Here is a 16,036-nt window from a genome sequence, read left to right on the forward strand (position 1 = left end):
TGTATTCCCCCGTATTGAGTTACAATAGGTCAAATGTGATAAAATGAAAGCGTTATAAGAGTAAATAAAATGTGTTTTGGCAAATCATATTTGAGTCGAACTCCAATAAAACGAGAAACCTTATTACAAATAAAATTAATATGAACATCCCAACAGAGTGTGTTACTCAACATAACACCTAGAAATTGCACAGAGTCTTAGAATTGGAGACGGGTTCCGTCTACCTTGAAAAAATGTCGCAAGAATTTTGTTGTAAATATTTGCCGACTCTCCTCTTAGGTCCTATCTCAGTATACATCTATTGTAAAGGAGAACGCAGATGTCGTCATTTTCTGCTGATTTGTGGCGCTATACTTGCTTCTGGAGGAGTGCTCATGACGGCTACCATTTCTAACAATGCTCAACTCGCTGCTTACCTCACATTATCTGGTATGTATTAGGCCTATCTCTGAAAGTCAATAGTTTAAGTAGTAGTAGTAGTAGTAGTAGTAGTAGTAGTAGTAGTAGTAGTAGTAGTAGTAGTAGTAGTAGTATAGTAGTAGTATTAGTAGTATAGTAGTAGTAGTAGTAGTATAGTAGTAGTAGTAGTAGTAGTAGTAGTAGTATAGTAGTAGTAGGCCTATAGTAGTAGCAGCAGTAGTAGCAGCAGCAGCAGTATAGTAGTAGTAGTAGTATAGTAGTAGTAGTAGTAGTATAGTAGTATAGTAGTAGTAGTAGTAGTAGTAGTAGTAGTTGTAGTAGTAGAAGTTGTATAGTAGTAGGAGGAGGAGGAGTATATCTGTTGTGTATCAAGGGAATTTGAAATAATATACAAATATACAATGACACTCGAGGATCTGGCTAAAACTATTCGCATCGAAGGAACATCATATAGTACTATTCTCCCGAGGGCCATCGGCCCGAGGGAGAATAGTACTATGTTATGTTCCTGAGTGCAAATAGTTTTAGCCAGTTCCGAGAATGGGTCATTGTATATTTGTTTTATATATCCCTTCCACTCATATATATTCTTCATACGATATTCTTCGTTGATACCCGACTTTTACAGCAAAATGATTTTTAATAAGTCGATGATGGAACAATCGTTGAGAAGTTGATAAAACAATAAGCCTTGCCGTATTGATCGTCTGTTCAGCGAGCGCACCTGGTTAGTGCAGCTCGCCGAAAGTTTCCCGTGGCATGCAGTAGAGAGTACCGTTGGGCTGAGCAGCGCTCTGCTCGCATCGCGCCGCACAGCTCGCGAATCGAGTAGGGGGCGGGGTCAAAAAAAGTATAGTTCACTTTTTCCCTAGGGAAAAAATGGACTATGCGTGACGTCAGCAAGGAAAATGAACTATTTCATGGCAAACGTTTTTCGTAGTAAAACTATTCCTTTTCTCCTTGTGTACACTCTCAATACAACAATCTTAAAGATCCAGACCGGACCCGAAAATGAAATTGATGAATTATATACCAATCGAAAGCTTATAAGCTACTAAATACACCAAGGTATGCTTTATGCATTTTCACCGCTTCCCAGCTGAGTATTTTGCTTAAGAATATTCCAATTATCGGGTTTCGAACCCCGCTTAGAAAATAGGCTTTATTGTGCTTTTCACCTGCCTCAAGACCGTGACGTCACGTTGTGTAAGAAGCGTCGTGATTCCATAGGTTTGTACACAGAAAAACTGGGTGATTTTTTTGCTTTCCAGATAACGCATTTCATTCTCTCTACTTCTATCACAGAGGGATATCACATATATTTTTACCCACAAGCTTGAATTTATGAAATCTGCAGTTTTGAACTAGTTTTTGCCATATTTTATTTCCTGCTTATTTGGCGCAGATTTCAATTCTATCTGCATTTAGATTATGTATAACAACTTTTCCTGACATAGCAATTTAGGTCCAATAAGAGCCAAACAAAGAAATCACAAAAAAGGTAGTGAATAGTTGTAGGTTTACAACAATTTGAACAGTGAATAATTTTGAGTGCCATTTTCATCTGAAAACGAAAAAAGAATGGATTCATAACATGGAAATGGAAGAAAATACCCAATGCTTTTGTACACAAACCTATGGAATCACAACCCTCCTGACACAACGTGACGTCATCATTTCCAGGCGACGTGGGGGTGCTCAATCGAAGCGTACTTTGGAGGAGCAGTTTCTTTGATTTTTATTTAATATTTTTAACTATTGGAAGGAGATATATGTAATATTTTTGGTATATTCGAATTGTATGAATCATTACCTTTATTTTGATATATGATTGTTTTTACACCGGTCAGGGTCTTTAAGTAAGGGATATAATACCGTATATGATTCCTAATATATTTGAATAGATTACATAATTCCGAATAAACCCCATTTGGTAATCAGATGGCCTGTAAATACAGCAAAAGGATTCTTTTTTTTAAGCAGGTCATGTAACGGTGCTTAAAGTATACATCCAAAGAAAATTCACGAAAGTGATGATTATAGACAAATTATATATGAATGGAAAGGTCTTGTCTTTTTATACACAAATATGTCACTAAAAAGTCTTATTGATGTCGTGGAAATGCAAGAAATGAAATTATTAGAGACCCTTCTCAGCCCCCAGCCGCCCCCAGACACACACTAACGCGATTAAATACAGTCGAGAATAATGACGTCACATGATGATCGACTCACTCAGCCGCTCTCTAGCTCTAGCTCTGTGCAAGCCAGCAGTACACTGATAGCTGATTCACCTTCCTGGTCTCTATTTTTCTTCGAATTTACCGTTTTCTTCATGTATTGTGATATCCGAATTCTGTTTTCGACAACTTCAGACTATAAGGGAACCAGAACTGTGTTATTTTGCCCGGTTTTTATTGAATTGTGAACTGGAAAGATCGATTTTGTCCACTCGACAGTCTTCGTTGTGTTGCTCTACTAACTATTGAAAAACTCCAAGCTGCACGGTCCCATTCACTTGCTCCCGATGCATGTTGCAGGTTACGCTGTTTGATCCAGTCAAAAGTCAAGGTAAGCATGTTTGGAAACTGTACTTGTTCTGACGATGCATTCAGGTCAGATGACAGATACAGATCTGATATAAGTTTAGAATCATGCATTTTGGCGTAGGCCTATACTATTAAAATTAAAAAGTCTTTATTTTAGAAATAATGTTTTTGCACAATTCCAGCAGATTTTTTCTTCAGATTTCTAAAACTGGTCAGGACTCAGGCAGGCGATTAAATTATTTAGGAGCACTGGTATGGACCATGGCTGAAAATCTGCTGTTTCAGAGGAATGTTTAAGTTTTTATTATACACAGAAATATATCACCATGATGCCGATGTCATGAAGCCAGACAAATTTTCAGCAGTGATTACCCTGATTCCTGGCCAAAATCACTCACACGTATTGCGAGGTTAGTATTAGTATACTAACCTCGCACCACGAACCGCGTTTGGCAGTGGATTTCTAACTAGTGGGTCGCGCGTGCTGGGATCTCACTTCTTGGGTCCACAACACACGACTTCTATGGCTTGAATTTTCTTTGCGCGGCGGCATGTAATGAACCCTTGGGTGCCGGCCAAAATTAGACTTTTAGAGTCTGGTGTTTCTTTCTGATTAGAGTGTTGCTGCATATATGCATGCGTAATGCCTTCAACAATGAAGATAAATGCAATCTTTGTAATGACACAGAGACTCAGAGAGCACCGTACCTCAAGTGATGTTCGTGTAGTCTCCACTTTACTACTGCTACAGCCTACACTACGCTACACACCTACCCGGGTAGGTGTGGCGTACATGTACGGTAGTGTAGCGGTAGTGAAGTGGAGTGGGGCCTGCACAAACATCACTTGAGGTAGAGCACCAGTGTTCTGAGTGGAACTTTTCAGGTGTCTTAACCTACTATCATTTGTTGTTGACCGGGAATTACATGCCACCGCACGTCATCAATCATCACGATAATTAAATTCATACTTTGATTTGATTATTTAAACTATTTCTTTTTTTTTCTCTCTTCTACACACAGATCTGCACAATTGCTGACTCTGGTGACTTCTGGTCTCTGCTTGCTACCTCAATCTGGGAGATTCCATCATGTCCTTTTACTATGATTTGGATATAGCCATTTTTTTCTTCACTCTTTCCAGGACCTACGGTTTGCAAGTTGTGGACTGATAATGATACAAAAGAAAAATTTTCTTTATCAATCTTGGAAACAATTTTGAGCACAGTTTTGGAGAGAACTAAGAAATTTGACTTGGACAGGAATACAGCTTGTCAAAAATAATAACACACAATTTTAAATGAAAGAACAATTTTAATGTTACTAGGGCATTTTGCGAGAAATGTTATACTCAATCACACGTCCCAAATCAAGGGTAAGTCCTTTGATTAAACATGTAGTTGAATTGCGATTGCAACTCGACCTTATTACGCTTGAATTTGAATTTAAGACTTACGCTTGATTTGCAATTGAACATAAGTTTCTTGCAGTGCCCCATAATTATGTTTTGTTATCAGATATTTAACGTGCTGATTTTTCTCGAAAGGTATAATATATTTGTCCTTTTAAACGGTATTTGAATATGGGTACGCCTTTTATTTGTTTTCCACAATATTTATTGCATGTATGAACAGAAGTGAAATATTAATTGTGAAGCACTGTGAATGTTGTGTGCTGTTGTGTGATGGTTTATCATTTTTGTTATAAGACTGAAAGCCTGGTGGATGTGAGGAAGTGGCCTGGATGAAAGAAAAGTGAACATGTGTCCAATTACTGATTTGCATATTCTAAGACAATTTTGTTTCTGGATAAATTTTGCTATGCATTCCCTACATTAAGAGTAAAGGAGAAGTCCACGCAATCAAAAATTCATTTGAATTTAAAGAAAAATAACAAGATATTGCAGGAAATTTCATAAAAACTTTGATTCAAATTTATATAATTACTATTTTAACAGTTCCGTAAATATAACCTATTGTGATCAGATGAAGAGTTTCCTATCGTCAAATCTGCAAAGAATAAAAAACAAAATGCCACAAAAAATAGAAACGAATGTGATGTGAGTGACAACTCTAATTTGCATATCATTGTTTTGTGTATATGACTGTTTTGAGTAAAAACAACAAGGGAAATTACTCTATTCAAATAATTTTTAGTTGATGTGGACTTGACTTTTAACTCTACCCCTCCCATCCCAAATAAGAGTAGAAATAATCTAATCAAGAACTTGAAAATCAAAAGCAGCAATTAAGAAGCAAGATTTGATAAATACAGGTCTGAATAGAATTTCACAAGAAAATAAAAAGAGAAAAAAAGATGGGTAGGGACGGGGAAAGAATTTTTAAAAAATGCCCAGAAAAAAAAATCCGAGTTTCGAACCAGGGTCCTCGCACATGACAAAACATTGGCCAACGCATTTGGCCACAGACCATCGCCTTACCGGAGAGGCATTTTTAAGATATATGAAATAAAGTCCGCTCGCCGCTGTTGCCTAATAATGCTTCGGCAATTCAACTGCAATTTCAGTCATTTCGCGATGGATATTGCCGTGTTTTTTTTTGTGGTTCCTGACTTTGCTACTTAATGAAATTTCATAATTTTTGTTCAGTCATAAAGAAGAATGTCTATGCTTTATATTGATTATAATATTAATGTGACGCAAGTGTGATTTCTACGTGAAAATATGCTTTGTTTATTCACATATATTTCTTGAAAAAAAAAATTTCTAAGCTAAATATCGGTTACCAAAATACGTTAAATGTGCACTTTTTTTCACTGTTCAGTAAATTCAAACTTTTATCTATATAACAAGACCAATATTAAGAGCAATAAACAATTCTAAGAGCAAAAAACGCTGATTGGAAAGATCGTCTCCAATGGGCTGCTGTCAGCTCAGCTGCTAGCTCTGCTCATTGTGTGACGTCACTCAGCTGGAGCTCGCAAGAGGACCGGTGGAAGGCAGAAATATGGCATGAAAATAAATCATTTTTGAGAGCTGATTTCTGCAAACTCTGATCACTATTTTGAAAAGTGAAGTTATATATCTGATTAGTAATACTTCCCCTTTACAATGATGACCACATAAAGTCATTATAAAATACTTTTGATTCTTCGGATGTATACTTTAAGAGTCAAGCTATTGTTGTTCCTAATATTTTAGCAGGATTCTCTGTTCAATAAAGTTCTAGCTCGTTGCCCAGATTGAATTAATCCATCCAGCCTCGAGGAAACATCGTGTTCTGTTTACGTCAATGTGCTTGAACTCAAATTTAACTGGGGCAGAGTATACTGGATATACCCCCCCCCCCCCGTTCAGATCTCGACTAGTCTGCAGGCACAGACCCTTATTGGAACTTTGATCAACAAGTGTGCCTCCACGCAAAGACTAGCACATACAAAACTTGCTGTTCCAATACTGAGCGAGAGAGCCTTCAGTACACAAGGCATGAGTAGGCTGCACATTCAGACCCTTAACTCGAGCGAAGGGTTTGCCCAGCAGACTAGATCTCGACCGCTTATTGCGCGATCACCAGGAAAATTTGCACGCCCGTAGAACCGGATGTAAACTACAAGATTGTACAGTAAAAGATATCTAAAAAATAATTGTTTATATCTTTAGTTGAATAATAATGTTAGTGTGTAAATTTTTTTTGTATGTTTTTTTTGGGTCAAAACTTTGTTTTTATTGTATTTTTCGATATATCTTGTACCCTCAATCATGGAATATGTTTAGGGTGGATAATGAGTGAGTTATTACATTCATCAAGAAGATCCAATCACAGAGAGTCTAACCGCCATTTTACATGGTTAAAAAAATTGTAATTTGAATGATGATTCCAGTGAAAAATAAGGTAATGACGAATTTTTAGCACGTGTGAAACCAAACTAGCATCACGAACGCTAATCACAATCACGAATTAAAATTCTACTCCGGATGTGAATTCCAGTTAAGTTTCGCTTAAATTACAGAACGAATTTTCCGTGTGAAAGGTCCGAAGATTCTAGAAAGACGAATTGCAAACATCAATTATCAAAATAATTACAATTATGATTCAAGATCATTTACGTGTGAAAAGGCTTTTATTTGGGAACAGAGGACCAAAAATGGGAATTCTATAACAAAAGGAAAGGTCTTTTTAACTGTAAGGTATGGAAAATGGGTCACCTATTCTCCATACCTTATAGTTTACTTGAGTGAATATAACCATGGACCTATAGGTCCATGATATAACAAAGGGCCTTTTCACAACTGAATCTTGAATCATCACTGTTATGAATTGGTAATCCCCATACCCATTGAGACATCAAATTAGCCGCATATGTGTCATAGTGATGTATTTTTCGTATAAAAAAACAAAAAATAAAAAACGTATTCAGTTTTGTCAACATGATAATACTGTTCTTCCATGTAAGGCAAGGACTACTCTTCCATGTACTCCGAATACATGAACTGGCTAAAATGCAATTTTTCTTCAAATCATGTTTTTCTTTCATGAGGACATAAAACAATAGTATTTGGTTTACACTGCAAAAACTCGGGTGTTTATTTAACACCAGCCCGGAATATATATATGTCCACACCAGAGAAGTATTGAAACAACACCAGTTTGGAATCAAACCGATGCTGTTTTAATACTAATTGGTGTTGTATAAACACCTATCTGGTGTTAGACCAAAACGAAACTAGTGTTGTTTAACACTTGTCTTTTGTGGACATATATAGATTCCGGGCCAGTGTTAAATCAACACCAGACTTTTTGCCGTGTACTGTCCTTTGTAATGCGAATTTTCATTGAATTATATATACAAGCCCCCTTGTTCATGTTGTTCCACGTTTTAACGTTCTGTGACTTCTGTCATGCCTCGGTAAAGCATAATTCTCACATTTCCCTTTCAGAAATGTCTGATTTTAGCAGACAAACACGACAAAGGATGTATCAAAAATGTGTTCACATGGACCTGCTTTTGGAATCAAGGTATGCATAAAAAAAGGTATGCATGAATTGCAGGTACATGTAGAATCCTCCGTGTATGGGTCTTGACAATAGCATCATGCTGAGGCGTCTGGAACCTTCGGAATACTCGAACCTTCGGAATAACGAAGCGTCGGAATTACGAATGTATGCGTATGGTGTATCGCGTATTTTTTTTTTGGGGGGGGGGATTGCGAGCGTACAAAAATTGTAAATGTTTATTATAAAAATCAAATTTTGTGATAGATTTTGACATAATATTCAGAAAATTATATATATATATAGTAAAGAAATGAATGAAGAGAACATTTCTTTACAATATTTAAAATTAAAAGAGTTGCCAAAGCTGTTGTTCAATCTTTCTTCTCTCTTTTGAGGGGGGCTTTGCTCCTGTCATCTATGCCACTGGTCAACAGGATTTTTCGTGAGCGTTCGTGCGAAGCTCTATGCAAGAGTCGTGTGATGAGTAAAAAAAAATGAGGGGGCACAACATGGCGCGTGTAGCAAGTTTCTTAAAAGCCCCTTTTCATTACAATCTTACTTAGTGATAGATTTTGACATGATATTCAGAAATAACATTATTTCTTACACATATGCCCTCAAAGCCTTCCATTTGTACATCAGTGCCATGTGGGTGGGTACGGGGATGGAGCCCCCGAAACCCCACAAGATTCAGCCATTTTAATCCTGAAAGATGGCCATTTTCAATCAAACAAAACGGATTTGTTTTTACAAAGCTCATTACTTCAACGTAGTGGACTAGTGGCATTACAAGAAACCAAACATTTTGAGATGGTACAGCATGGGAAATGTGAGAACATTTCTAAAACGTCCCGAGAGAGCGAAGCGAGTGAGAAAATTTTGGCCTTATGAAAATGAAATCTAATTAAAGGGCATATGTCTATTCCTTGGCTAGGGACATCGGCAATGCTCGGGCGGTATACATGGTATAGGTACATCCTGAACCTCTCAAAGTTCACTGAGTAATTTTTTGCCCTGATTGCGACCGTTATTGCATGAAATTTTGTAAGCTAATTAAACATAGGCACACACTACCCGATTCTTTCTTCCCGTTCTTTATTTTTCATCCTCGGCAGCCCGGCCGTGTTCTTATATAATTTCTCCCGCTTTTTTTTTCTTTTTGCCGATTCAGATTTCATGTTAGCATTTTCGCTCATTTTCATTCTACCTAATTTCTCGTTTCTTTGGCCTCTTTTCTATCCCTTTCCTTCTATATTAATTCCCGTTCCATTTCGCCATCTCTTAATTTCTTACCCCTTTCTCACTCGTTTATCTAATAGTATTTCAGGATAGTTAAATTTCTTTCCCTTTCCCTCCCTTTCCCTTTGTTCTCTTTCCTCGTTTTCTTTCCCTTTCTTTCTCCCTTTTCGTTCTTTCTTAAAATTTCCCGGTGAACTTTGCCAGGGGCAGCGGCGTATCCAGGATTTTCCAAAAAATTTTGAAAAAATTTGACAAGCAAAAAAAAAAAAAAAAAAAGGTCTTTAACCACAAGTAAAGGATTTCGTACCAGCCAAAAAAATTGACAAGCAAAAAAAGGTCTTCAACCGCAAATTAAGGACATTCCGTACCAGATAAAAAATTGACAAGCCCCAAAAAAGGTCGATCTTCAAGTTAAAAAGAGGGGTCATACGACGGTTTTTTCTTTCTTGCATTTTTTCGATCCCCTGGATCAGTTGTGACTCGTCAGGGGGCAGGGGTACGTCCCCTGCATGAGTTGTGACTCGTCAGGGGGCAGTCTGCCCCCCCCCCTTATTAGGTACGCTAGTGGCCAGGGGGCATGTTACGCCACTGCAGTGAACGCCCGGCCGCCGAAGCCATAAGCTCCCCGCGCTCGCACTTAGCTTGCGCTAGCCCGATATGAATCTAGCAAGACGCCATCATATTCCCGGATCATGCTACGCCTATCTAACGAGTTCCGAAGACCCCCTATTTATGTAGTCAGTTCCAGAGCATTGCATTTTTTAGCAATTGTTGATCCAAGAGCCGTTCCGAATCCGGAGACCCCCGTGTTAAGACCAAGATTTAGTTCCAGAATCCCCTACCCCTGACTTTGGCGCGGCACGTATAGGTATCATGTTATAATTCGAGTACCCGCGGGTGTCACCTCAGTTTTCCAAAGTCTCAAAAAAGCTAAAGAGCACATTTTCTCTTCTTGTTTTCAGGGACCGGTATCAACATTCTCTGTACTGCGATTGTTATCACACTCGACGCACAATCTCCAGATGATTTCAAGATTTTCTACGGTATTGGCAAATCTGGTTACGCTTTCGGAATGGTCGCAGTACCTCTCATCGCTCATTATCTCAGAAAAGTATATGGTTGGCGAGGATCACTATTGCTTTTAGGAGGGTTCATGTCTCATCTCATTCCGTTCACGATGTTAGTCGATACTAGTTTAGAGAGGAAGGAAGAAACACATTCCATAGTGCACAAAGATGACGCAACTATTCACATGAACTGCCAGTGTTTCCGATCTGATGAGTCTGGAAACGAATCTGAGGTAACAGGCAACGACCCTGGGGGTACCAAATGTGAAGAACCAAAGAGACAGTCATTGTTGGAACTTTCTCAAGTGAAAATGATAAAGAACATTGAAACCGGTCATAAGGAACAGATAGCTCTGCAGAGGAGAAGGCCAGCGAAGCTAATTGAACAACAGTCTCCACCAAAACCTGGTGGCCAGGAGATTCAGATGGTCACGAGATGCCACGCTATTTTCGAAAAGATTGTACATGCTATTACAGAATCTATCTTTTACCAAGACCCCTGGCTCACTGTCTTGATTGGTGTTGTGGGTCTCTTCGGGGTGATAGATGGTGCATGGCATGCATTTTTGATTCCCCGTGCCATGGGTAGAGGTATACCAACCTCAAAGGCACTTACCCTTGCGTACTCCGCAGGAGCCGGTTGTTTTATTGGCCGTTGTATTAGTGGTGTTCTCCCCAGTACTCAGTACTTCGGTCAGCTTGAATGGTTTCTTTCCTTGACCTTGCTAAACTGCTCGTCCCTTGTCATCGACATCTTCATTCTAAATTTTAACATCGTGATAGTGACATCGTTTATGGCAGCCATGTGTATCGCTGAACTTGATATTTTGCAAGTCACCCTGTGCCAAGAAAGATGTCCATCTCATGCTTTTCCTGTCGCATTAGCAGTTGGAGAAGTCATCTTTGGGATATCAGAACTATTAGGCACGTCAATAGCAGGTATAAACGACGGTAACGTTTCGAGTAAATTACTGAAATTTTGTGTAAATTGTAATTCTTATTTTTATTTTGGCGGTCCTGGGTAAAATTGAAAAGTTCAAAAATTCATAGTTATCATAATACAATATCTAAACAACAGGACCCCGTTGTGTATGAAAGTGAAATTTATGGTTAACTTGCCTTCCACTGATAACTTCCATTAAATCCTTGATTTTGATCGGCTATTGAGCATCGTCACCATGGCAGTTCCCATTGGATGACAAAGTCACCGTGAAGTAACTTATGTGTAACAGGGTCAAGGGTCCTCGACTCCGAGGTAGTGTGGACAATCCGGAGAAGGGGGCTTGGCCAGTACAACTTAATTACTTTTGGTGTAATCAATAAACATAATATTTCTAATTTTAATATTAATGATAGTGGCTGAAGAATACAACTTTCTATGTATTATAAACAAACAAAAACTGGGGTTGGGATAAAAAGTGTTTCATCTGACCCATTGGCAAATGAAAAAAAAATGTTCGCAAACTGTTGTTTATTCCCAAAATGTTATTCTAGAAGTACAGGGTCATAAACAACATTTTTGTCATAATTACATGGTTTACATTGAATGACCCAAAATTGACCAAATTGATCAATAATTGTAAAAAAAAAGAAGAGATTTACCTTATCATGGGAACTCAAAGTAGAGGTGTGGATGCATTTTTTGGTAGTTGACATTTTGTAATATTTGTAGGTGGTTAAAATTTATACATATCTTACATCTTCTTTGCAATTATATGTTTTTATTTATAGGATATCTTGCTGATAGATTTGCTGACTTCAACGCATCTTTTATCTTCCTGTTGTTCGTTGAAATTTGCATATTCGTTATGATGTTAATTTTGAAATTCACCAAGCATCGGACTTAACATACATTTTTGAAATACAATTGATCAATCTATGCACTTCTCTTTTGGCTACGGACCAGCACTAGAGTCCCACCCAGTGATTTCGTTTTTATACAATTATAGACCTAATTAGAACTGGACGAGCCGTAATTCATTAAATGTACTGGTAGTCATCGCATGCAAAGCTCCAAATCCAGATGAAAAAGAGACAAATGTGAATGCATAAGGCAGACTATGATGTCACCCATATCATTCTCTTCCTAAGAAGAAATAGAGCAGCTGGGAAAAATAACTCAAAGATGTGAAGAAGACCCTAGATACCGTAAAAGGGATACTCCGTGCTGAAAATATAGAAAGATATTGAATTTTAAAGTGTAAACAATATTTTGTGAAAACAGTCATATGCACACCGTCATGAATATTCATTAGGTGGGCTGATGATGTCATATCCCCACTTACCTTACAAAAGTAAAAGTGAGTGGATGACGTCATAGTCTCCTCATTTGCATACCAGCCAGGATGTGCATATAACTGTTTTGTGAAATTAAGCGAAACTTTAAAATGTCATAACTTTCTTATTTTACATCCGATTTTGATGGAATTTTCAGTGTTATGCTTTTGTGATTTTTCTCTTTTTATTCAAATCAACTTCTTGTTGGGGTGGACTTGTCCTTTAAATTGCCTTTCCTAGTCGGCACACTCATCTTTTGTTGAGTATGTCAACCAAAAAAGGCAATGGATTGTTTTTAAATCTTGTTATTCTTATTGGAAATTGTTGATAGTTGTTTGTACGACGAACAGATATGTTTTTTTCGAGGTAGCCATGTCTTACACAGAGGATGAGTTGAAAGTGATCTTGCAAATTTTTTACACAGTGTCAGTCTTCTCTCCTTAAGTGTTGGTAAATCACATACCTGAAATGCATTTGTGTATGTGATGTAATTATGTCCTAAGATAATTTTACATACTCTCCGTTGTATTCTTTCAATAGTATTATTTTGTTTTGCTGTAATTTCAAATCAGATTGTATAATAACTCCAAGAATTTTGATACTTTCTACATTACATAAGGCAGAGTTATTAATGGCAAGAACCTCAGGAGTGATGGGGTTTTTCATAAAAATAATATGTAAGGTAAAACACTTTGAGGGATTGAGTGACATATTTTTTGATTGCGACCAGTATTGCACTGAATTAAGTACTGATTGTAATTGCAAAGTGTCGGTTGATTTACGACACTGTACTAAAGACAAACCATCAACATATTTAAAATAGTGTATAGGAATATTTTCACATGAATCGTTTACCATAATTAAAAAAATAATTGGGCCAAGTCGTGTCCCTTGGGGCATACCGGCATGATTAACTTTGATATCAGAAAAGATTCCATGATATAATGTACATTGCTTGCGATATTCCAAACAAGTGGAATGCCTCTGGCGGTATCACCTGCATCACGCGATTCAATATAGCAGCAGTGCTGACTTTGAAAACTACTATAAAATATTTATTCACAAAAAACACCATTCATATAATGATACAATACTACGTTCATTTGAAATCTAAAACTTGTCAGTGATACTTGATTACCCCAATATCCACATTTTATACACTATATCTATAAACTTTGAAAGTTATGACAGCAATCTAATAGTTACCTCTAAAATGGCCAAAGTTCAATGACCTTAAATGACCTTTGACTTTGGTCATGTGACCTTAAACTCGCATGAGATGTTCAGTGATACTTGATGACTATTATGTCCAAGTTTTATGAACTAGACCGATCATACTTACAGAGTTATAATGGTAATTCAACAAATATCCCCAACATGGCCAAAGTCCATTGACCGATGACCTTGGTCATGTGACCTGCAACTCACACAAGATGTTCAGTGATACTTGGTTACTCTTATGTCCATGTTTTATGAACTAGGCCAATACACTTACAGAGATATGATGGTAATTCAACAAATAATTATATTGTCGCCCTGCGTGGCTGACATGTGGTAGTTTAAGCTCTTTTTGACTGGTATGTTTCTGGTGTCACTAAGGTACTGGATACCTGTGCACCATCTTCAACCAAGTCCCGCCCTCTGAAGCGACGTAGACCCTGGTTTAATCAGTCTGTACTTGTTGCTCGCCAGCACCGACGTAAAGCAGAACGTAAATGGCGTAAAACACGACTAGATTCAGATCGCACATGGTTCATATAATAGGAATATATGCCAAATCATTGATACCGCTTAAGAAGATTTCTTGAAAGATAAGTTAGGTTCATGTTATGTCAAGGAGGTATATCAGATCATTCATTCACTTCTGAACAAGAAGTCGAATCAACTTCCCTTATACGAATCTGCAGCCAGATTTTTTGTCAACAAGATAAGGAGAATAAGAGCTGAACTTGATGCATGTACTGTACCTGTTAACATTCAGTTTAGTGATACTGAAAATAAAAATATTCCACTTTTCGCAGAATTTCAGGTGCTTTCTCAGTCAAATGTATCCAGAATCATTATGTCTTCGGCTACTAAATCCTCCCGACTTGATCCCATTCCTACTTGGATTTTGAAAGAAAACATTGTTCATTTATTACCATTGCTCACAAATGTAATCAATCAATCTCTTTCTACAGGTATTTTCCCTGATCAAGCACATTCAGCAATCATCAAACCTTTTTTTAAGAAATCAGGGTTGGATGTAAATGACATCAGTAATTATAGACCGGTCTCAAACTTAACATTTCTAGGTAAACTCATCGAGAAGGCGGCATGTACTCAACTAGCTGATCATATTGAATCTAATAATATTTTTGATCCTCTCCAATCTGCCTATAGGCCAGGTCACAGCACCGAGTCAGCTCTGATCAAAGTAAAAAATGGCATCATGTTTTCTCTCAACTCAAATAATGTAGTTTTTATGGTGCTGTTAGATTTATCTGCCGCGTTTGATACAATAGATCATAACATTTTCATATCTCGGTTATTCAATAGAATAGGCATTAGGTCCACAGTCTTATCCTGGTTCCAATCATACCTGTCTGGATGGACTTCGCAAGTTGACCTTTCGTTGGAAGAACGCGAACGCTTATTTACGACGTTAGTTGATTTTGGAAGAGACTTTTGGGCCCGTCGTCATGGTCTTAAAACTCTGTCCTGCAATGCAAATTGTGTGACATGAGATTTCTTTTTCGTTTCGCATCTGGAACGGAAACATTCAATTTGCGTTTCGTGTGCAAAATTCTGGTTGGTACTATGGAAACAGCGATATATCCGATTTAGGACGACTTTCCAAATCCACATTTGGTTCCTCCCAGAGCTCGAGAGGCCGCCCGGGGGCCCACTTCCATTGAAGAGTGGATACCAGGCGCAACCACGCGTAAAAAGGGACTCAAGAGTGGGTAAGTACGTTACGTATAGGCCTATGTAACGTTATAAAGGTGTCAAAAACGATGATTAAAATACTGAAAAAGGGATATATTTCCAATACTTGTAGGGTTTCACAAGCCAAATAATTGTTAAAAGATGCATTTTCATAATCTGGAAAAGACTTGCTTCCCTTGTTTAGGGTACTTTTCGAAACCCCATGGTCGTGCCTGGTATCCACTCATCAATGGAAGTGGTCCCCCCGGAATTTGAATCTAATCCCCATTTCTGGGGAAAGTAAAACATAATGCCCATTACATCGTGTGCTAGAGGCGTATCGTTTGTGTAGAAGGAGTAAACAAAAGAAACCCGCATGTTCAAACGTATTGCATACGCTGTGTACATATCAACGCATGCGAAATGGGTTCGGAATCAATTGCCAGTCATCCATCAATAATCCACATTAAATGCAATATCGATTCGATGGACTGTAATGATTCAGTAACTTTTTCCTCACTTAATATATACTCGATTTGTTTGAAAAACCACTTTCTTATCCATATCATATTCTATTTTAGGTCCTGCATTTCGAATATCTCCATCCATCAGTCGTAATACAT

At 37.8% G+C, this 16,036-nt stretch overlaps 1 protein-coding gene across 1 annotated transcript; it reads left to right on the plus strand.

The window, feature by feature from the left end:
• Window positions 1-283: 283 nt before the first annotated feature.
• On the plus strand, window positions 284-13,786 carry LOC129277458 (uncharacterized). The gene is made up of 3 exons (XM_064110418.1): window positions 284-429; window positions 10,125-11,168; window positions 11,961-13,786. Exons 1-3 carry the CDS (start codon window positions 375-377, stop codon window positions 12,074-12,076), a joined length of 1,215 nt encoding a protein of 404 aa, XP_063966488.1. The 5' UTR covers window positions 284-374; the 3' UTR covers window positions 12,077-13,786.
• The last annotated feature ends 2,250 nt before the right edge of the window (window positions 13,787-16,036 follow it).

Source organism: Lytechinus pictus, chromosome 15 (genome assembly GCF_037042905.1).
Source record: "Lytechinus pictus isolate F3 Inbred chromosome 15, Lp3.0, whole genome shotgun sequence".
Lineage (NCBI taxonomy): Eukaryota > Metazoa > Echinodermata > Echinoidea > Temnopleuroida > Toxopneustidae > Lytechinus > Lytechinus pictus.

Excerpts from the sequence above, each read along its gene's own strand:
- LOC129277458 (XM_064110418.1), top strand. The coding sequence starts at position 375 with ATGACGGCTACCATTTCTAACAATGCTCAACTCGCTGCTTACCTCACA. Across the intron at positions 430-10,124 it reads TGCTTACCTCACATTATCTG|GGACCGGTATCAACATTCTC; the intron begins GTATGTATTAGG and ends TCTTGTTTTCAG. Across the intron at positions 11,169-11,960 it reads ATTAGGCACGTCAATAGCAG|GATATCTTGCTGATAGATTT; the intron begins GTATAAACGACG and ends TTTTATTTATAG.